Source organism: Phodopus roborovskii, unplaced genomic scaffold (assembly GCF_943737965.1).
Source record: "Phodopus roborovskii unplaced genomic scaffold, PHOROB, whole genome shotgun sequence".
Lineage (NCBI taxonomy): Eukaryota > Metazoa > Chordata > Mammalia > Rodentia > Cricetidae > Phodopus > Phodopus roborovskii.
The window spans coordinates 218,531-241,537 of record NW_026125739.1 but is presented as its reverse complement, the minus strand read 5'-3'; the positions used below and the strand labels follow the sequence as shown (position 1 = coordinate 241,537).

The 23,007-nt window shown below is 39.2% G+C and overlaps 1 protein-coding gene across 1 annotated transcript in view; it reads left to right on the top strand.

Moving 5' to 3' along the window:
• Fam135b (family with sequence similarity 135 member B) overlaps positions 1 to 6,813 on the top strand; it is a 281,424-nt gene extending 274,611 nt beyond the window's left edge. The window contains exons 18-20 of the mRNA XM_051178560.1: positions 1,708 to 1,818; positions 3,364 to 3,477; positions 6,608 to 6,813. Of these exons, the coding sequence (XP_051034517.1) occupies positions 1,708 to 1,818; positions 3,364 to 3,477; positions 6,608 to 6,813 (431 nt within the window). The remainder of the gene's footprint in view (positions 1 to 1,707; positions 1,819 to 3,363; positions 3,478 to 6,607) is intronic.
• Positions 6,814 to 23,007: the final 16,194 nt, after the last annotated feature.

Genomic DNA, 23,007 nt, shown 5'->3' with positions numbered 1-23,007 from the left:
GATGTATCTTATGTTACAGTGCTTTTCTAGTATTCCCAAGGCCCTGGATTTGATCCCTCGTACTACAGAAAAGATAGGACAAAAGAAAATGTAAGGAAGGGGAGGAGAGTGGAAAAGGGGAAGTGGAGGAAGGGGCAGGAATCATAGAGGAGGAAAGAGGCAGGGTTTCTAATGCAGCAGACTGTAGGAAGTTTTGGGGTGTATTTAATGGCCTGGAAGGCTGGTTTAATCAGCAAACAAAAAAATTCTCAGGGGAAAAAAACACAGCACTCCACAGAACATGATGGGAGACAAATATTTCTTAGCCATACATCTGACAAGAGGATTAGTGCCTAGAACATACAAAGACCTAAAATCAGTAAGTCCCAAGAAAACAAACAAGTAGATTTAACAACAAAAGCTGAACAAGGAGTTCTCAAAGGATAAAATAGCACTGTGTGTTTCCTGATTGCCTAGATCCTTTATGTGGCATTAGGGTCACTTCTAATAAGCTCTTTCTCCCTGCTAATCCTTCCTTCCTCCCCCAATTTCCCAATCACTCTGCAACTTTCTTTCAGGTGTGACTCAGATTCATGATTCTTTCCAGTATTTTGACAATAATCCTTGTGTTCAAGACTCATTTGGTACTTACATGCATAATAAATATAAAGTCTATTCGTGGAAAAAAACCAAATTTATCTTTGAACAAAGACAAATTAATTTAGCTACTTCTTCCCTCATATTTACAAACATGAAATAATATAAAAAGTTTTAAAAAGATCTATTGCCCAACTCATCCAATTTAGAATACCCGAAATAGTTAATCCCATGTGGTTCATATTATGTTTCCTACACATGGACATGTATGTATCAACCACTGTGATGTTTGTGTGTGTGTGTGTGTGTGTGTGTGTGTCTGTGTGTGTGTCTGTGTGTGTGTCTGTGTATCTCAACAACAAAGGAATGAATACCATAAAAACATGAAGTGCCTTCATATTTTATGGTGTTCATTCCTGTTTTTTTGTTGACACATAGTATACTCACGTTAGTATCTACATAAGCATTGCATGGGGTCTCTAAGAAATATGTATTCTAGTTTTCCAGTCTGTGGACCTTTATTGGATGCTCTTTCCTTTGCCAATGTATATCAGACTAATGTATATCGGAGTATGCCTGGTTTCATGGTTTGAGAAGTCTGTTGCTGTATCATTTTTTAGGGCAATTTTATACTCCCACTAGCAACATTACGAATTTAAATTTAGGGACTGGACTGGGGACATGAGTCCTTGAATAAGAACACTGGCTGCACAAATATGATGACTTGGGTTCAAGTCTGTAGAATGCTTGTAAAAATCTGGGTATACCCATGCATCCATGTATAGCTGGGACCCCAGTTCTGTAGAAAGGGGTTAGAGATGAGAAGGCTGCTGGCATTTGCACTGCTAACCTTTCTCCATGTTTAATGAAAGACTCTGTCTTAGGGGAATAAAATGTGTATAATAAATCAGGCACCTGATATTCATCAGACACATGGTGTTCTCCTTTGATCTCTATATGTACACTCAAATGTAACACACACACCCACACACACACACATCTCAAAATAAAGATATAGATATAGAAACTTGTGATTATTTGATAAAGGTCCCATTGCGCTATTCTAAGCTAACCGAAAATATTTTCTTTAGCTGTTTCATTTTGCTTTTTTAATCATTTTCCTTTTCCTAGGTTTGTGGCTCATGCAGAAGCTGAAGAAATCTGGCTCCCTTTTGCAGCTTACCTTCAGGGATAATGCTGATTTGCGCAAATGTTTCCTTTACCAACTTAGCCAAAAAACAGGTCTGTGGCTTTTTAGGCACCTGAACTTGAGACTTTAAGACAGATCTGCTTTGATACTGTGTTCATTTGCTTCTATGATATATGATGGGATTGTCCAACAGCATCTCTTCAAACTGCTGAGAGGCCAAAAGCTAACCTATGTGTCAGTCAGCCTTTATTGGCCTATATCCTGTGAAGCACAGTAGACAGGGTGTGTGAAGGGTCAATGCAGTGCACAGAAGGTGTAGTTTCTACTTCCTGTCAATCATGTAGTGTACTATATTGGCACGCCTGGTATTGTGTTCCACTCTCACCTTGTATAGCTCCATCTTTACCTGATGTAGATCCATCCTCAAAAACAAGTGTGTAGAGCATTGTCTGTATCCCACATGAACTTTCCTTTATATTTTCCCTCACCCCATAATGAAGATGCAAAGAGTAGTGTTAAACCTAGCCTATATCATAAAGACCAGGACAGAGGAAAGCATCAATAATGGACCAGTTATCTATGTCAAGGAAGGGAACACCCTGTATCCAATTCATTAACAAGCTCAAGCTACTCTTTTTGTACTTGTGTCTCCCTGTGGAAGAGGATTATTCAGTTACCTACTGTGGGGAGAAAGAGAGGTAAATTTGGGCATACAATGTGCTGAATGCACAAAAGTGTTAATTTGTTTCAGTCATGGGTCAGTCAAGATTTGGAGAGCTGCTATAATGCTATATTGAAGTAGATTATGGGGTATCTTTGTCCTTCCTGGGTCTATATAAGCTGGCCATTGCTTTGGATTCTGCTCCTGTGTCTAATGCTCAGCTGTGATCTTGGATATTGATGTGAAGACCTACAGAGAAGGTCAGCAAGAGCTATCAGCCACCATCTTGTTTAGTTATAAGCAGGTTAAGAAGAGCTTCATCTTCAGGTGAGGGCTGAGTGCAGTGTGTTGTGCACTGTTCCCAGATGTCCATGATGAGTACCAAATGATGCATCACTGTGGTATGCTGACTTGGGTTGGAAGATCTCCAATTCTCCCTGTGGGGAACAATGTGGTAAGGCAATACTGGAGCAGGGTGAGGCTGGAGAATGCAAACTTAATAGGACAGAGGGTTGAGGGAGGCAAAACAAGACTTTCCTACTGCAGGTGACAGGGCAGGAGAGGCTAGGATTAAAGATACAAAAAAAAGAAGAGAAAATGTCTTCTCTGTGAACTCCATAATCCCCTAGCCCACAGAGAGATGTTTTGTTCTTATTGCTAGGTACCTTTACTTCATTTTTCTCAGTGCTCACAGTAAAATTCTGTGAGCCTGGCTTTTATACTGTTGACATCAAGGACTTTATCTTATGTCCAAACCACAAAAGCCTACATTTCCCAGCTTCTCACAGCCTGCTATGCCTCCTCCCAAGCTGTATGTGGTGAAACTCAAAGCATCAGCCCTGTGTAGAAGTACAGCACAGAGTCTGGTGTCTCCTCACTGCCACTCTCTGATGAAGGCTTCAAAATGTGTACAACCCAGAGGGGTGTCAGTGTATGGGACCCAGATAGAAAGCATTCACCTGCCTTCTTCTTACAGGGCTGCAGTATTTTAAAAATGTTGTTCTGGTTGCTTCTCCCCAAGACCGTTATGTGCCATTTCATTCAGCCAGGATCGAAATGTGTAAAACTGCCCTCAAAGACAGACACACAGGTAAACTCTATTTCCTTTTGAAAGGGACTTTCTAATTTTCAAGGTGAAAGTAAATCTATGAAATCCTGAATATATTTATTAGTAACAGCTGGACTCAGGCTTTGAGTAGCCTGCACTGCTGCACTGATTCTAGAATTCATCCCTGCCAGAAGACTATGCCACCGCTTGCTTTCTGTGGTCATTTACTAACTGTCTATTTTGCTTGATATCTTAACTCTTTAACCTCAAGTAGTTTTGTTAACATTTGAGCTTTGTAAATGTATAAATCAGGGTTCCTCAAATGTATGCCCCATGTGCTAAATATAACCTACAGCCACACACATTTGCTTACATTGCAAGCTTCAGTGCCAGATTTGAACTATGTGTTGGTGACCCTCCTGTATGTCTCCTGAGCCTATGCCATGTGCTGGCAAGTTATGGTTGCCCTGTGTTAGAACATAAATGCTGACAGCTGTGTTTCAGGGACGGTTGTATGCCCTTTGCATATTTCATTTCCTTTTCATTGTGAGAGATGTAATTCCAGTTTCTCAGAGGAAAATAGAGAGGCATAGGTTGGGTATTCAGTAGGGTCTGCAGATGATTTTTTTCTCTAGAATTGGAATGACTCATGCTGGAAACATCTGAGAATTTGTTACACATTAGCTAAAAGTTATTGCTAAGATGATGCATGTTATACCATTATGTTCCTTAATGGAGACATTTAATTATGCTCTGTGCTCCTCTTTAAAGAATAGTCATCTACAATGTAAATCCTTCCAGGGATTTAATAAATCATTACAGAGTAACAGCCCCCTCTTTTCCTACGGTCATGTTTGCATTGCACTTCTAAATGAATTATCAAAGACATGTGTTTTATTGCATAAATTTATTTGACTATGTGGGAAGATTTTTGTTGATTTTGTTACTTTCATTTTCATTAAGCATTGCTAAAAATTCTAAAAATCTTGTGATAAATCTCCTGACCTCCCCTGTTTCTTTGTCACTTCCTCATTTCAAACATTCATTCAGACAATTTGTTCCTACCCAAAAGCTAACCAGCATGAAAGCAGTGCTTTATCTGAGAAAATAACTAAGGATATGCTATGCATATTTAAAAATAATTACTGGGAACCACCTGTAAGTTAAAGGCAACAATGTGTCTCAGCAGAAAATGATTTTATGCATTCTGAGTGCCTTTGCCTTTTCCATGAGTGGCCTAACAGATTCCGTTGCATATATAATATAAATAGATTATAATGTTGATAGTACAACACTCTGATTCTATTTCCATTATATTATAACATGCAAATGTTATCTTGTGGTTACAGGCATCTGTAAAAGAGTCAGAGACTCTTCTGACCAGACCAGCAAGCACAGCTTGCCTATTAACCTATCATCTATTCCTTTAAAAGTGTCTTATTCATAAGTACTTAAAAATGTCATAAATGTATACATTGCATAATGTATCTTGGTCATATCCATCCCCATTCTCTCCCTCCAACCCCTTTCTCTAGCACTCCCCAACAAATATCCCATCCAACTTCATGTCTGTATTTTTTAATAGCCCACTAAGTTCAATTACTGTTGCTCATATACACATGGGTGTGTAATGACCAACTGAGGTGTCAACATACCAATGGCTTCACTTATAAAGAATATTGTGCCTCCTTCCCTCAAGAGCCATCAAGCGCCAATAACTCCACATAGAAGTGGTCCTCTAGAGCCTTTGTCTCCCTCCATGCTAGAACTTTTAACTGGCTAGATATTGTGCAGCTGCTGTGACTTCATGGCTGCAATAGTCATGCCCCTTCTAGAGTCCATCACTTCATGCCTCTTCCCTATCATCCATTTCTTTCATACAGACTTCTCAATTACTTCAGTTTTCTTTCTAAAAACAGTACATTGTGCAAATGATTTTAGGACATAAGTTTGCTACTTTTCCAAAGCAGTCATATAGGAACTTTGGAAAAAATTCCTCTTATTCCAACCACAAGCCATTTTTTTTTCTTTCAGACAAATTGGCAAGATTAGGACAAATATTTCCACAAAGAAATCCAAGATTATTTTAGTTTGCCTTTTAGCTTCCTCAGCCTCAAAACTATCAAGACCTTGAAAGAGGAGAATAAGAGTCCAAAAGCAGTGCTTTCAGCATATGGTCCAATCCAGTACCCTCCCCACTCAGGGAAACAGCCCTAATGATGTGCACTAATTAGTTGAGAGGAAGGGAAAGCAATTTGAGATTGTTCGTATGGAAGGGAGCAATGTCTTGAGTGGAGCAGGTTGACTAGAACATTCAGTAAAGTTGCCCCTCTCTATGAAATGTGAGCATACTGTTCTGGCTTTATGACACAAGTCTTAGTTGGAATTAACACCTGGAGACTTACGTTATAACTTGTGGTTTCCACCTTTCCCACTGAATCAAAATGCCACCTTGGTCCTCAATATCATTCCAGCAGGTGTCCCTGTATGGCATACAGTTTGTCATAAATATGTTACAAGAATAAAGCAGATGGAAAAGGAGATGTGGATTGTAGACTCTGGTGTACAGGTTGCTCATTGCTCAATGATTTCTCTTACCATATGTCTCTATGCCCCACTATCTAAAGCAAACCTGAAACTGAGTTACTTTTTGGATAGAAACACAGTCAACTGAGTCTTTTATTTATAAAAATAAGGCAACACAGCAGCAACAAACTTGCATTAATTCCCCCACCCCCATCAGAAGCAGGGAATAGTGAAATGCTGCTTGACCTTAATATTTGACATTTAGAAATTGTCAACTTCCTTGACTGATTTACATGGACACATCCCCCATGGTGTTCTGAAGCAGAAATTGAATCTCTGAGGACCCTTGCTTGACTCTTCTTTCTCTTAGTACCTTGCTGAGAGAAACATTCCTATAGGAATCCTTCTCTCTTTTGCTGTGACCTCCAATACCAGGTCACTATGTCATCTAAAGAAAGGCATGACAACCCTACCAATTGCAATCTCCAGAGAGAAATTGGATTCCATTCCTCATTTATTTGCACCCATTAGCATGAGGTTGGAACTTAGCTTATTATTTGCTCTGCCTACACAGATGCAGAGCTGTTCTCTAGACTGTATTGCCAAATTATGCTCTAATTTCCTTTATTGTCTTCCCTCCTTCCAGGGCCAGTGTATGCAGAGATGATCAACAACCTCCTGGGCCCTCTTGTGGAAGCTAAGGGCTGCACTTTGATCAGACATAATGTGTTCCATGCTCTGCCCAACACTGCCAACACTCTAATTGGCCGTGCAGCTCATATAGCTGTGCTGGACTCAGAACTCTTCCTTGAGAAGTTTTTCTTGGTGGCAGGACTCAACTATTTCAAGTAGTTCAAGTAGTGGCCTCCAAGGAGAAGCCTGGGTGACTGGCCAGAGCTGTTCAAAATCAGTTCAGTTCTTAGCTATGCCATGCTTTTCCATACCTCTGAATTACAGAGTGGAGTAGAAGGAGATGGGGGGGTATGGAGGGATGAAGCTGCACTGGAACTGCACACTAGAGATACTTGTAATTGAGACACTGGGAAGGTGAACAAACAGTGTAAAAGACAACAATGTTTTCTTGAATTTGTCTAGCTGCCTAGAGTCTCATTCAACATGTTTCTAATGCAATATAAGAAAATATGAAACAGAAAAATTACCATTAATGAGCTCAGCTTTAAAACCACCCTTGCTCATGGGAATTGATCCAAATTAGCTAGAGTTTCCCAATCTGTTAGTAGGTCATAGCTTTATCATGTGTTGATTCAATTAAGTGCACACAAACATTTCAAAACTCAGGTTAACTTCTGTGTGGAAGTAGGGCATCTTCTGTAAATAGAACTCTTAATAGATCAAACATACCATTTGTTTAAAAAATTGTTCTATACACATGCTCTTATCTTCTCCACATTTTCTAAAGAAATGACAAGGGAAAATGATACATCCACCTTTTGTTTCTAGCAGCAGAAAGTAGATTAAGGAAAGGGGAGATAAAGTTGGTACTGCTGGTAAACACATGTTTCATAGAAACAGAAACAGCTGTATGGAGCATATTAAACAAATTGTTCCACCTACTTCCTTAAACTTTTTCTATGCATAGCCTGGTCCACAGATAGTTTCTGTGAATGTCTAAAGTCCTGTCTAAAATAGTGAAGATTTAGAGAGACTCTACCTGGCAGAAGGTGGCAGTTGGATGAATGTATTCATGTTTGAAACACCTGTTGATGTACTTCCAAAGAAATGCTGTATTAGCCTTGCATGCAAGAGCAACAATTCAAAACCATTAACATGGTCAGCTGTTTCTCTTCTCCCTGCAAGGAGAAAGACATTCCAAGAGAGGTGTGCTGGGTGAAGAACCTCAGGGGAGCTCCAAGAAGGGTGCTGTTATCTTTCAATAGTGATGTCTTCTTGCCTTAGGAAAATAAAGGGCTAGGAAAGACAACATTTGTAAAAACTAAAAGCAGAGGCAAAAGTGAGATCAGATTGGAGAACAAAAGTCAGACTTAAGACCCAACTTAAAGTGTTATTGGTAAGTGACTGATGCAGAAGTTTTGAAAATAACAAGAATATTTAAAATTGTCCCCATTTAAGTTGATTATGTAAACTAAAGTCAGAAGGATGGACATTTAGTTGTACAGAAGAAATGCATGAACCAGAGCAGCGTGGATGATCACAATGGAGACAAAGAATCCCCCCCCCCAACACACACTTTATAGAAGAACTCTGCACAGTATGGAACCCTGTCTGCCCTGGGCACCTGGACTGGATGTCCAGGTCACTAATCCCATGGGAAGAATGCCATGGGAGTCTGGGTGCATGTAAGAACCATAAACACACACATACAGTAACTAAATTCAGACCATGGGAAATGAATCCAGACCATTGATTTTCAATTCAGTAACATATGAGTGGTATAGGGAGAGGGTCTGAAGGCTTTGTAAAGGTAAACCTCCCTACAGTGGGTTCAGAATTTCTCCATGGGTCATTTCTGGATTTCTTAGTATCATGGTCTTAATGTATGCATTTCTCAGTGGGCATTTTCCTGAGTTCCTGAGTCAGGGATATGTATTTTGCAGTCACACAACCCAGAATTTTCTGACTCACACAAGTACTGCTGCTTAGCTCATCTGTAGCAAGTTCTCCATTCTGGATATGTGTGGAGCTCTGCCCTCTGGTCTGATATGCTTGTTTCCTGTTGTGTTTCCAGTCCTCATCAGCAGCATTTGTCAATGCCTGGTCATTTGAAAGACCATGTAGTACTTATGAAGACAGAATGAGTCTGATGATCATTGTCTTTTCCAATAATCAGATGCCATCTTTAACTTCAATATGCAGTCTGGACTAGTGAAAACTAATGGCAATAATCATTCAGCCACACAGCACACATATTTTAGGTGTTGTGCTGTCCTTGCAAACCCAAACCGGCATCCGATAACATCATCATGTAGACAGTGTGCTCATGTATTGTAAATAAGAGCGTCAAGTATTGTGTGTCATGCCTCATTTGAAAAGGCCTTTTTATGTCTATTTCTATCAAAGTATATATATATAATATACATATATATTATATATACATATATAACATATATCAATATACATAATATATATAATGTAAACATGGACATTTTATTATTGGTTATAAAAATGATAAACAAAATGCCTGCCAAGGTAATGAGCCAGTATGTTTTCATCCTCAGGTCTATTTTTGGGTTTTGTTTGTATGATTTGTAGATTCCCCAAAATTAGTTAGAAATAAACATTAATATAGAGATCATTTGGAATTTGTTGTTCATGAACCAAATAAACTCAAAGAAGGAGACAGAAACCTAAAGCCATCTTCTACAGTCAAGTGGCAGGCTGAAATCAGGTGAAATGCTGAGAACATAGGAAAGAGTAGAAGGAAAAACACATCCTATACATTTCTACAATGGCATGATTTTCTGAGCTTCTGTGTGTGCCAGACAGGACCACACAGGTGTGAAGGATGACTCTTAGGAACCCAGGAAGGACCTCCCTGTTATTAAGATTTTATCAAGCAAGAGCTGGGCTGAAGTCATGAGATGAAACAGGGTGGTACAAGTCTGATTTCTGGGGAAGATCAAGTAGATAACCTTGAAATTGAAACTCTAAAGGGAAGAAAGTTCTTCAACACACCCAGCTATCATTGCATTCTTTCATGACTTCATTCGTCCAATAAATATCTGTATCATGGCCTCATCTGTGCTGAGATACATTGATAACTCTAGCAGCTCATGGCTTAGCAAAATCAAGTGGTAATTAAAATTGATGTGCCTCACAGATACTGCTCAGAGACAGAACTTCAGCTTACACCACAAAAGCACCTGCTCTCAGGTATTCCTCTCTGGGGCCACTTTATGTTGAAACCTTGATATGAAGGATGAACCAAGAATTGGTCTGGTAAAGGTTTGTTTAAAGTAACCCCTAACAAAAGGGAACTGGATAAAAAAGAAACTAAGGGATGGGGAGAGACATGTGTAAAGGAAAGCACAAAGAGGAGATGGTGGCACATTAAATGGCAGCCTTGACAAAAGGAGGTATGAGAATTCCAAGTTCATGCAACATTTTTTTTCTCGTGTCAGGAAGAAGTTTCCACTGTGGTCTCTGATTGAAAGGGACTTTAAATAGAAATGAACTGCCCAGGTGGCCATCTTGCTCCAGTCTGTTATAATACCGCTGTCCTATGCTGGTTCTAGAAAACCTTAATGCCCCACCCCATCCCGGAAGCCTTGTGTTCACGGCCAAACTCTTCCCACCACACATTTCTGAACAGTCCTTTGAAGGTGCGTAGAAAACATGTCTTCTGCACTTCCCATTGGAAGAAGGATAGATTCTCCCTTTGATAATATTTAAAAGAATTTTATACATGTATACAATAGAATAGGACCACATACACCTCCTCTTCCCAATTCTTCCTTCATACTTCTCTCAAATAATCTCCAAGTTATCTCCCTCCTAACCTCATGTCTTTTAAAACTAAGAACAGTTAGTAATACTGCCCTGTATTCCTGGATGTGTGGCCCATTCATTGGAGCATGGGAAACCTTTGAGTAACCACACCTTTAAAGGAGAAGTCTCCCTTCTCCCAGAAGCTATCAATTGTTGGTAGCTCCTTGGTGAGGAGTGAAGGCCAGGGATCAGCTTCCCTGTCAATGTGGAAGTTTTGCCTGGCTTTATCTTATATAGGTCTTATAGAAATGACCAGAGCTGCTGTGAATATAGGAACATGATAACCATGTCATATCCAGAGATAGCATTTCATTCTTTTCTAGCTTCCTGTTTCAGTGTTTTTCTGCAATGCTCCTTGATCCCGGTTAGGGTACAGTACTGACATAAATGTCCCATTTTGGTTGAGCATTCAGTCTCTCATTCTTATCACTCTGACCATTTGTACATCTCTGCAATGGCTGTTGTCTACTACAAAAAGAAGATCCCCTGACTGAAGTTGAGAGCAAGCCCTGTCTATGCTTATAAGCATCAATATTTGAAGGCAAAGTGACCATTATGACTATTTGGCAAAATAAAAAGAGTAGGTTCTGTTCTAGTGCTTATGACCTCTCATGCCATGGGCTTTTGGCCAGCATTTCTGCACTAGAGGTAGAATTCCTTCCTGTGGAGAAGGCATAAAATCCAGCCAGAAAGTCATGCAGTGTCATTTATATTATGTATAAATGATATTGGGGGTGAAGTCAAGTGTTTGTTTATTCTGGAGTTGATATTTCAACATTGCTCCTTTATTGTTATTTTTCTGTTTTTTGTTTCTTGGGTATGGTTCTTTTAATTCAGAGTAGTTACTCAAATAGAAAAGATGCAATTTAAAACCAGGTTATTCCCAAGTCATATGTACCTTGTGAAAATCTAGTATTCATTGTAAAACACCTATTAACAAATAAGTTCAATGACATTGAAAATTATTTTTATCAACAAAGGTGGTGTCACAAGTCATTGTCAACAAGAGCAGCTTGGGAATATTTGAAGTAAGTGTTTCCATTATTGGCAAATCATCTGTGTTGCTCGATCTCTCTGTCTCCAGATTGCTTTTTCTCCTTCTAGCTACTGTATAGCTCCTGAAATTGTGATGTCTACATTTTCTATTATTCTCATTCCAGTATAGCAGACATATAATCATCCACAAATCAAGTCCTCTGAAGAACAAATCAAAGCCACAATATCTTGTCATTATCTTTGTGTTCTCAATGCCCTATAAATTCATTAACTCTTGAGAGTTCCATCACATTCATAATTCTTCGATACGTGTACATCATTCCTTAAGGCAAATGTGTAATCTATTCATGAAACCTCAGGTTCAAACCCCTTGGTTGGCACAGAATAGGGATGGTGTTTGTGTGTGTGTGTGTGTGTGTTGTTGTTGTTGTTGTTGTTGTTTTGATTTAAATGCCCATTCTTTTCTCTCTAGTTGTTCATCTCAGTCACAGCAACTGAAATCAATCCAGGGACAACTCAGGACTCTTGTAGTTGATATCATGAGCTTCTGAATTCATTATCAATAGTATCATCAGATAATTTAAAATAAAGTTTTGTGTCATAAAAAAGATCCTACATTCTCATTTAGGAAACAGATTTTGCAAATGATTAAAGCAGTTCAGATATGAATGAGAGAGGAGAAAAAAAGCTGGAACAGAGAATTTGCTAGATCAGTAATTTGGAAATCTTGGGAAAGCTTGGAAATATTCAGTAGCAAAAGGGTTACAAGAGGCAAATTGTAGGAATAAATTAAGAAATATTCTCTGTGACTTAAAAGTGACTTGCATGATGGCTTGAGGGATAGTCACCTGTCTGAAACTTTTGGCTTAGGCTTTTATCAATTGAAATACTGACATCCAGTTGTTTTTACAGTGCATATTCTGAGGTTAATTCAGTGTGTGATTGATTATAATACCATTTTTTCTACTCAGGGCACATTATCAGCCATTATTAAGAGTTGAGAAAAGTTTGCAACTTGGACTAGAATTGCATATAACAGTGTTTGGAAGCTGAAATCTGTTAGTCACTCTGATTCATTTATACTACTCCCAACTGCAGACATATTTTTTTAATGTCATTTAGCTCAAGGCTAAATTATTGCACATGGAAAGATAATTTTCTCATCTTTCATATCCCAAGGAAATTTAATAATAAGGTGCATCTAACATTGTATGCTTATATGTTTATATATACACATATGTGAAGGAAAATATTTGCATTCTTTTACATCATGTAGTTACAATCATTTTCTATGTTTTGCTAAAATGTCTATGATTTTACTTTTATCCATCATTTCCCCATAAATCACTCTTGAATATATTTCTTTTATAAACATCATTTGTTTGGTAATTCCTTGGCTCTGTGCTAAATCTAGATGACTGCAGAAAGTATAAGGTTAGAATTCTTCCTTTAATCTGGTAAGAGAAAAAGATGGCTGCGTAAGTAGCGCAGGAAAGAATGAACTAGGAGTACTGGGGGAAGCAATAAGAATATTACCCTGTGGCTTTAACATTGAACCACATTTCTAATATTGGGCTTTTAGTGCCCTATGTGGGTCTAGATACAGACAGTTGATCTCTGGGAATTGTCAAAATGATGTCAACTATACCACTCAGGTAGGATTACAACGCTTCCTTGAGCACAGCCACCATTCCTTAAGGAATCAGTGTCAAGGTAGGAGATTTTGAGAGATGAATGGTGCATGCCAAAACATAATCTGCCAAGGAGCTCTTCCTGCTTATGACATACTACTTGGCTTTGGGTTTTCTAAAGATTCTAAAGGATGTTTCTACCTTTTCCCCATTTAGCAGATAAACTATAGCTGTGCAAGCAAATAAGAGGCACATAATGGCTTCCACAGCATGGCCCTGCTTAGACAAAGAATTGCCTTGGACTAATGTCTTTTGATAACATAGGGTAAGGCTCTGAGATTATTTATTTTAACTTTATTTTTGCAAATATTACATACTTTTAGATGATGAAGACAAGTAAGATATTTTGTCGTGGTTTGAAAGAAAGGACTTGTATCTATAGCCTGATGCCACTGTGAATTCTAACTCATATTTACTCTGTTGAAAAAAAATATTGTATTTCCTAAACATCCTTGCAAATTGTCTGTGACAAAAAACAACCTTAGTCATAAAAGGTTTAGTCATAAAAGAAGACATTCATACTAATAAGTTCTGCTATTTTTCTACATATGCTTTCTGGTTGGCATTTTCTGTAACATGTGATGTGTATAAATGATAAACAAAATAACAGTAATAAAAACCCTTTGATTCTTTTACCAGAACTTTTGTGTATGGGGTATATTATACCTACATTTGGGGAGTATAGTCACACTTTGTGTAAGTCAACATTCCAGTGCTATAACAAAGTACCTGAAACAATCAACTTATAACGAGGGAAAGCTATACTGTGGTGCACAGTTTCAGAGGTGTGAGTCCATGGTCCTCTGGTCTGAATGTTTTGAGACTGTGGTGACATTATGAGGTGAGGTTTCTTTTGTGACAGCAGTAAAAGAAAGGGCAATTGGGGTCCTAATATATAAGAAAACACCCTGGTGACTGAAGTAAATTTATTCCACTAGTCCTCATATCCATAGAGCTTTATAACTTCTCAAATGATCCCAAAGAAGGGTGACCAAACTTTTAACAATGGCTACTTAAAATGTACATCATTTTAGATATGAAGAATGTCTTTACGTAGTTGGTCAGAGGACATACGCAGCTTGGGTGAACAGTGTTGCATACTCTGTAGAAGGCTTAGGGTATTCTGCTGTGACTGGTAAAACAGTTAAGAAAACTTTTAGCTGAACCCCAGGAGAAGCTAGTTGGGGAATTTGACATGGCATCCAGTGATTAAAGATACTTTTAGTTATATCTCTGGGCAATGATATCAATTTTGTAGAGATTTTTTCACATTCAGAGAGACTCATAAGACTCTCTGGAGCAGTGCCCTTGGTCCCTGGGTGGTGACTCTGTGGAGTGTGCCATGTGGTGGAAATAAATCCATCCACCATTTCCTACTCTCCTGAAGGCCAGCAGGGTATCTCCATACTCAGGAAAAATTTTAAGTGCCTTTTGCCCATGGCATCACAAGCTCAGCTCAGAGAAACACAGCTGGACAATGGAGATAAAGTCATTCTTCAGTGACAGGGAAGTGCCAGGAGATAAGACAGAAAGGTAGATGACAGATAAGAACACCTGGAGTTGAGAGATCTTGATCTTGCATAAATTTTGTCTTATGTCAAACAAGTACATTAAGAGGTGTAGCATCGTATACATAATTTGCAGGGGAAAACAAGCCAAGGTCATAAGAGAGTTAAGTTAGACAATATTGGAAAAGAGATCATGTGATAGCTCAGACACAGCAGCCTTAGGATCGATAACCAAGCCAATGGTTAAGAATCATGTCCCCAGAAACTGTGACCTCAAGTCCTTTAGGACACCGGGTCCACTGTTAGACTTGTCTCACCTCCGTGGATCAGTGATAAATAAAGTAGACCAAACTACCTTCAATACTCTTCTATTATAAGCTGATATGCAGTATGAGTCAGTGTGTAGTAGGAGAAGCGCATTTAGAGTCACCTGGCCACATGCTAGAGAATCACCCCCCCAAAAAAGAAAAAATTGCCCCAGCTCTTAATACCATGTCTCTGATAGAATGAGGATGATCACACAGGGTCTTCCATGAGATACCAAGGAATCTACATCAGCATCATGTCAAGTTCAAAAAATGCTAATTCAAAATGCAAATGAGACAGATGTAGATTTAAACTATCAGAGTAAATGTGCACTCCACAACTTTTACGGTTTTGTGTTCTAATGACCTTTTATGTATTTTGCTCCAGACAGGGGTGTAAAAAACAAAGATAAATATTATTTTTCATATTTGGATAGAATAAAGGTGAGAATCTAGAAAGCTGAATAAATGATTCACCATTCCCAACATCAGTTATAGTCGAGATGTATCCAGCTCTAATGTCAGGTAAATATCCTAAGGGACACTTGAATCTGAAGTTGTGCAAAAATCTGTGAAAGTCATGCTGAATCATAATCCCAGGTTACAAATGACACTCCTACATCCTGTAAGAACTCAGTCTCAGGAGCTCTTGTCCCTTTCCTCTTCTCTGGGGGACCATGTTTGTCTCTCTTAGGGTATTCCTTGTTTCCTAGCTTCTCGGAGGTGTGGATTGTAGGCTGGTAAACTGTTAATCCTTTATGTCTAATATCCATATATGAGTGAGTACATACCATGTTTGTCTTTCTGTGACTGAGTTACCTTATTCAAGATGGTTTCATCTAGTTTCATCCATTGGCCTAGGAGTTTCAAGATTTCCAACTGTACATTGTATAAATGTACCTCTTTTTTTTAAATCTATTCTTTGGTTGAGGGACATCTAGGTTGCTTCCAAGTTCTAACTATTTTGCATGGGGATGGGGAGATAGGAGAAAAAGGAGGGGAGAAGGGGTAGGAGAACATGAGATTACCAGGAAGATTAAGTCAGTGGATGAATAGAGAAAAACAAGAAAAGAGATACCTTTATAAAGGGAGCCATTATAGGTTTATAGGGAAATCTTGCACTAGGGAAATGTCCAGAGAGCCACAAGGATGAACCCAACCTAGAATCTAAGCAATAGTAGAGAGGTTACCTTAAATGCATTTCCTCTATAATGAAATTGATGACTACCTTAAATGCCCTCCTAGTGCCTTCACCCAGTAGCTGATGAAAGCAGAAACAGAGATCCACAGCTAAGCACTGAGCCAAACTCCTGGAATCCAGTTGCAGAGAGGAAGGAGTGATGAGCAAAGGGATCAAGACTAGGCTGGAGAAACCCACAGAAACAGGTGCCCTGAGCAAGTGGGAGCTCCTGGAGCCCAGTCTGATAGCTGGGAAACCAACATAGGACTGAGCCAAGGCCCCTGAACATTGATGTCAGCTTGGAGGCTGGGGCAACCTAAGGGGACTCTGGCAGTGGAATTAGTATTTATTCCTAGTGCATGAATGGGCTTTGGGAGCCCATTCCCCATGGAGGGATACGCTCAGCCTAGATACATGGGGGAGGCCTAAACCGTCCCCCAAATGATGTGACAGACTTTGATGATCCCTCATGGAAGGCCTCATCCTGCCTGGAGAGTGGATCGGGGATGAGATGGTGGCATCAGTGGGGGAAAGGGGAGGGTGGAAGGGAGAGGAAACTGGGATTATATATTTAAAAAAAAAGAACACAGTCTCTGTGAGATGGACCCAGTGAACCAATGAGGAGATCCCCAGTACATAGGGGTAGAACCAGCAACCCATCCCTGGTCTCATGTCTGTCTCCAGTTGTATTTTTTAGGTATGTAGTGTAGTGATATAAAGTTGACTAATACAGAAAGTATTGATTAGTTTCATTTTAAAACTATCCTATCAGTAGGGGCAAAGGTAGAATTCTAATGAAATTGGTTGGGATTCATTCACTATTATACTTAAGCATATAGTAAATAGTTACTGAGTCCTTGCAATATTTTCAATTATGATTCAAGCACTTGCCTAGCATAATCATATGCCTAAACAAGCAAGTTCCCTACTTCCATACATCATACAGCTTTTATTCCAATGAAGGGTTGATTATACAATGGTAACAACCATGATAGCTAAAGAAAAACAGTGGTTTTCATATTAATGTCCTACTTTTTTGGTTAACTTTTCAGGTAGATTTATTTATCCCTCATTATTCTCTGTTGTGTATTCTACCTCTCCCACAGGCCACACTATGCTTGTCCAAATAATATCAGCGATGCTGGCTTCCTTTATTACACTGTGTCCTTTTCCACTATTAGGTAATTAGAACTGTCACAGTATTTGAACCTCAATAGAATGGAAAATGTAATACACATTGACCATTGCAGCTTTCTGCTTCCCTTGCATGTACAACAGCAGAAGTGACTTATGAACAATATTCCACAGATATTCGGATACCCTCTGTACAACTAGAGACCCTGGACTCATCATTCTTCTGTTTTCTCCAACCATACAGTTCCATTGCTCCTGAAACTTGGATAGGGTTAGAAAATAAAAAGAAAGGGGAATATTCTGCATCAAAATGAACTAAATGAAGGTAAATAGTTCCCTGAATCTCCCTCATTCAAATTTTCACTTTGCCCCAACTGAGAATCCTGAAGCAAACAGCATTTCATGTAAGCCTCAGAGTCGGCTCTGGTTGTCTTGTTTCCAAAATGTATTTCCACTGAGGTAGAGTAGGCATCAGCCTGCATGCAGTGTGATTGTCAAACAAGAAAGTCACTCCCTTCCTTTGCGTCCATTCTCCACACCACAGAGAATTAGAAACCTTGTAACAATGTCCTCCAGAGCCTCCAGAGCATTCCAAGCTGCCACCCTACCTCTGTGTGAGTTCCTAGAATCCTTACATTGTAAAGCTTTTCCATTCAGGCCTCTTGAAAGACTCTGTAAAAATGTGATCACCTATTAGAAAGAGATAAACTCAGACTCACAGATCATGCAAGGTTATAGAATGTGCAATGAAATCAAGGGACACAGATGCTTTGAAGACCAGTAACGGTTTTCAGGGATGTGAGTGATATAGGATATATGCTGGCAGGGATCTCTATAACGTTGTAGACAACAAACAGGAGTTTCTGGGAGGAGGATGGAGAAAGGCTGAGAAGACATGGAGAAAGGACCCTTACAAAGTCCAGATGTATCAGGATGTCATTCTGAAGATGGGTTCAGTATGTCTTATGCATTGGAATAGGGTATTCTTTGGGCTATGTAATATCTAGAATTATGAAAGGACATAATCATTGTGTCCTCACTGGAAGAGAGGATGCACTGCTACTATGAGCATAGATCCACAAGGAGATACCTCATGTAGTGAGAATACTGGATACTCAGTAGAGATCTAAGTAATACAACAAATAGATAATGAAAACATTTGAAGTGGCAGAGGCCATTCCTCTACCTGTGCTGATGGCCACATACTTAATATGCTTCCATATTGGTCACATTGCAGAGCCAGTTCCTTTGTTCCTTATTATATGAAAATTTCAGACTATCAAAGTTTTAAATTATTTGTTTAATCATTTTATTTTAGTAGTAATAAAAACAAACAAAACCACAAAACAACAACAACAACAAAAACAGTCCCAGAAAGGGTACCTCAACTGCTCAAGGACATAGTTCATTATGAAACTCTGCAGAAGTCAGGAGAACTAACTCAGGCTATAGCCCTATAGCCATCAATGCCTGTTTGATGCTCACTGACTGCCTCAACCTGAATTACCCACATGCCCCACTCTTATGGGGAAGGCCCATGGTAGAGAGGATTCTCATAATTCTTTTCACCAAATTTTTTCTTCCAGCCCGTATATTTAAAAAATGAAATAAGTAAAAAAAAAAAAAAAAAAACAACAACAACAACAACAAAACCCATGCCTAGTTGAATATCAGAATGGCTTTTTCATCTTTTAAACACTAGGCTCCTCTATACCCTTTGGATGTGAGAAATCATTTTGAAATCACAGGATTACATGCCCTTAAGTTTCAAGATTGAAAGCTTAGCATGATGTTTGCTGATGACTTGTTATCATCCTCAGGCCTGCTGTTATGTGTTCTTCAACAAAAGAGATGAGAATCTTTGGCCAATTCTCTCCTTCTCATGCCTTCCCTCACCTCACACTCAAACAACTTCCTTTGCAGTATGACTTTTTCTTTTTTTCTTTTTCTTTGTTTTTCTCCCTAAAGAGGATACAATTCACAATGAATACAGATAATTGAAAATAGATGCTAGGCTCAGAATGTCACAGATGGAAAATTCAATCCTTTGTAAAAAGCTTATTTCATAGACATATTTTAAAGACAAAAAGGCCGGACCCGTTTCTGGGCCTCTGCCAGAGTTGAGTCTGGGAACAGTTAAGGCTGAATCCCCTCCACACAGCCTTCCCCGGGAACTCAGTGGGTTAGCCCCGAATCTTGCTGCCACCTATATCCTGGCCCTGGATAGTACAGTCCTAGAACTCTGCTTCATATGCCACCCAGAGCCTGCCCTCCCCGAACCCTGTGTCCTATTGGGTCCAATGTTCCACTGCTCTAGTTGAGCATTGGACCAGAGTGTAGGTACAACAACCACTTCACCTCCCTGGAACCTCCTGGGCCTGCGCTGAGCACACTGGACCTTCCTATCCACAAAGGACCATCCCGAGGCTATACAAACCCAATCTTTGGACCACATTCCTGGTCCTTTGCCAGAGGAGAGAATTCCTACAGAGCTTTGACCATACAAAGTTACAGACATTGAACTCCTGACCCAACTACTTCTACCTGGAGAGTGGATAGAGCGAGAGAGACTCTACCTGTACCCACTGGAAGAAGCAACAGGAAGACAGCAATAAAAGAAAACACCCAACAGTAGAAAGACAAGCATGACACCACCAGAATCTAGGAACTCTACACCAAATAGACAAGAACACACTAAAGCAGATGAAGCAGAAGAGAACGACTAAAAAAATAATTTCATAAAAATGATAGAGGCCCTCAAACACGATGTGAGAAAATCCCTTAAAGAAATGGAAGAGAAAAAATGGAAGTAGTAGAAGAAAAGACCAAGCAAAAATGCAAGTAATGAACAAATCTCTTAAAGTAAGGAAAGCTGAGAAAAAAAAATCAAACAGATGAAGGAAAACATTCAAACAGTTCAAGACCTGAAAACTAACATGGAGACAATAAAGAAAACACAAACTGAAATAGAAAAAGTGGGCAAACAATCAGGAACTACAGATGAAGCATAATCAACAGAATATAAGAGATCAAAGAGAGAATCTCGGGCAATGAAGATAAACTAGAGGAAATAGATTCATCGACCAAAGAAAATCTTAAAACCAACAAATCCTTAACACAAATCATCCAGGAAATGTGGAACACCATGAAAAGGCAGAACCTAAGAAAAATAGACATAGAAGAAGGCGAAGAAGCTCAGCCTTCTTCTGTTGAGAAAACATACTCAACAAAATCATTGAAGAAAACTTTCCCAATCTGAAGAAGGACATGTATATGAAAGTACAAGAAGCATACCGACATGAAATAGACTGGACCAAAGAAAAAGACCCCTTGCCACATAATGAAAACACCTAACACAGAATAAAAAAAGAGTAAAGAGCGGGGGAGAGGGGAAGATGAGGTAACATATAAAAGCAGACATATAAAAATTATACCTGATTTATCTATGGAAACTCTCAGGGCCAGAAGGTCCAGGACAGATGTTCTACAAGTATTAACAGTCCACGGATGCCAGCCAAGATTACAATACCCAGCAAAACTCTCACTCACTGTAAATGGTAAAACAAGAAATTCAACAAGAAAGCCAAATTTTCACAATATGTATCCACAATTTCAGCCATACAGAAAGTTCTGGAAGGAAAAATCCAACTCAAGGAAGTCAACTACACTCAGGAAGACATAGGCAATAGATAACTGCACTTCACCAGAACTCAAAGGAAAACGTGGGGCAAATATACTCACAATACAACTGCCAACAACAAAAACAAAACAAAAAAGAATTATCAATGATCCTTACTCTCCTTCAACATTAATGGTCTTAACTTGCCTATAAAAAGACACAGGCTAACAGAATGACTATGAAGACAGAATCCATCCTTCTGCTACATACAAGAATTACATCTAAGCCTCAAAGATAGACATTAGCTCAGGGAAAAAGGTTGGGAAGAGATCTGCCAATCCAATGGACCCAAGAAGCAAACAGCTGTAGCTATCCTAATATCTAATAACTTAGACTTCAAACCAAAATCAATCAAAAGAGATAAAGAAGGTCATTTCGTATTCATCACAGAACTCCATCAGTACTATGTCTCAATTCTGAACAATTATGCCCCAAATACAAAGGCACCCACATTTGTAAAAGAAATGCTACTACGCCTCAAAACTCTCATTAAACATCCCATATTCATATTGGGAGACTTCAACATCTCACTCTCACCATTAGACAGAACCACCAGACAGAAACTTTACAAAGAAAGAAAAGAACTAACTGAAGTTATATATAGCAATTGAGTTTAACAGACATCTACAGAACATAGAGAGAGAGAGAGAGAGAGAGAGAGAGAGAGAGAGAGAGAGATATCCCACAAAGGAGGGAGCCATTATAGGTTTGAAACGAAAACTGACTCTACAGAAATGTCCTAAGACCCACAAGATTGACCCGAACTAACAATTTGAGCAAGAGTGGAGAGGCCACCATAAATGCCCTTCCCTGATAATGAGATTGATGACTAACTTACCCACCATCATAGAGCCTTCATCTAGTAGCTGATGGAAACAGAAGCAGACAGCCACAGCAAAACACTGAGCTGAACTGGAATCCAGATCCAGAGAGGGAGGGCAAGACCAGGCTACAGAAACCCACAGAAACATATGACCTGAACAAGGAGGAGCTACTGGGCTCCCAGACTGATAGCTGGGAAACCAGCATTGAACCAACTCAGACCCCCTGAACATGGGTCTCAGAAGACTTGGGCAGTCTAAGGGACCTCTGAAAGTGGAACCAGGATGTATCCCTGGTGCAAAAAAAAAAAAAAAAAAGGACTTTTGGAGCACATTCCCCATGGAAGGATACTTCCTTAACCTAGAGGCAGGAGGGAGGGCCTAAACCCTATTCCACTTGACTTAACAGATTTTGATGATCCCTCCTGGAAGGCCTCACCCTCCCTGTGGAGTAGGTGGGGAATGGGATGGTGGCAGGCAGGCTGGGGGCAGGGGTCATTCAGGGGGCATGGGAGGATGAGAGGGAGAGGGAACTGGGATTGATATGTAAAATAAGAAACAAATAAAAATTTTTTAAAAAAGAACATTCCATCCAAACACAAAAGAATATACCTTCGACCACATAGTAGGCAACGTAACAAACCTCAACAGATTAAAAAAAAAAAGCAGGATGGTCACTTGTATCTTATCAGACCACCATGCTTTAAAGTTGGAATTCAACAACACAAATTGCAGAAAACCTACAAACTCATAGAAACTGAACAATGCTCAAATGCAAACTTCCTGGTTCAGGGAAAAAATAAGAAAGATATTAAATTTTTCATAGAATTAAATGAGAATGAAGACACACATACCTTAACTCATGGAGCACTTTGAAAGCTGTGTTACAAGGAAATTGCATTGCACTAAGTGCCCATAGAAAGAAAATGTAGGGTAGTCACATTAGAAAATGAACAGCACAACTGAAAGCCACAGAACAAAACTAAGCAAACTCACCCAGGAGTAGACCCCAGGAAATAATCAATTTCAGGGCTGAAATCAATAAAAGAGAAACTAGGAAAACAATACAAAGAATCAATGTAACAAAGAATTGTTTTTTTGAGAAAATCAACAAGATAGACAAACCTTTACCCAAACTAATCAAAAAGCAGAGAGAGAGAGAACATGCAAATTAACAAAATCAGAAATGAAAAGGGGGAAATAACAACAGACACTGAGGAAATACATACAAATTTCAGGTCATACTTTGAAAACCTGCACTCCAC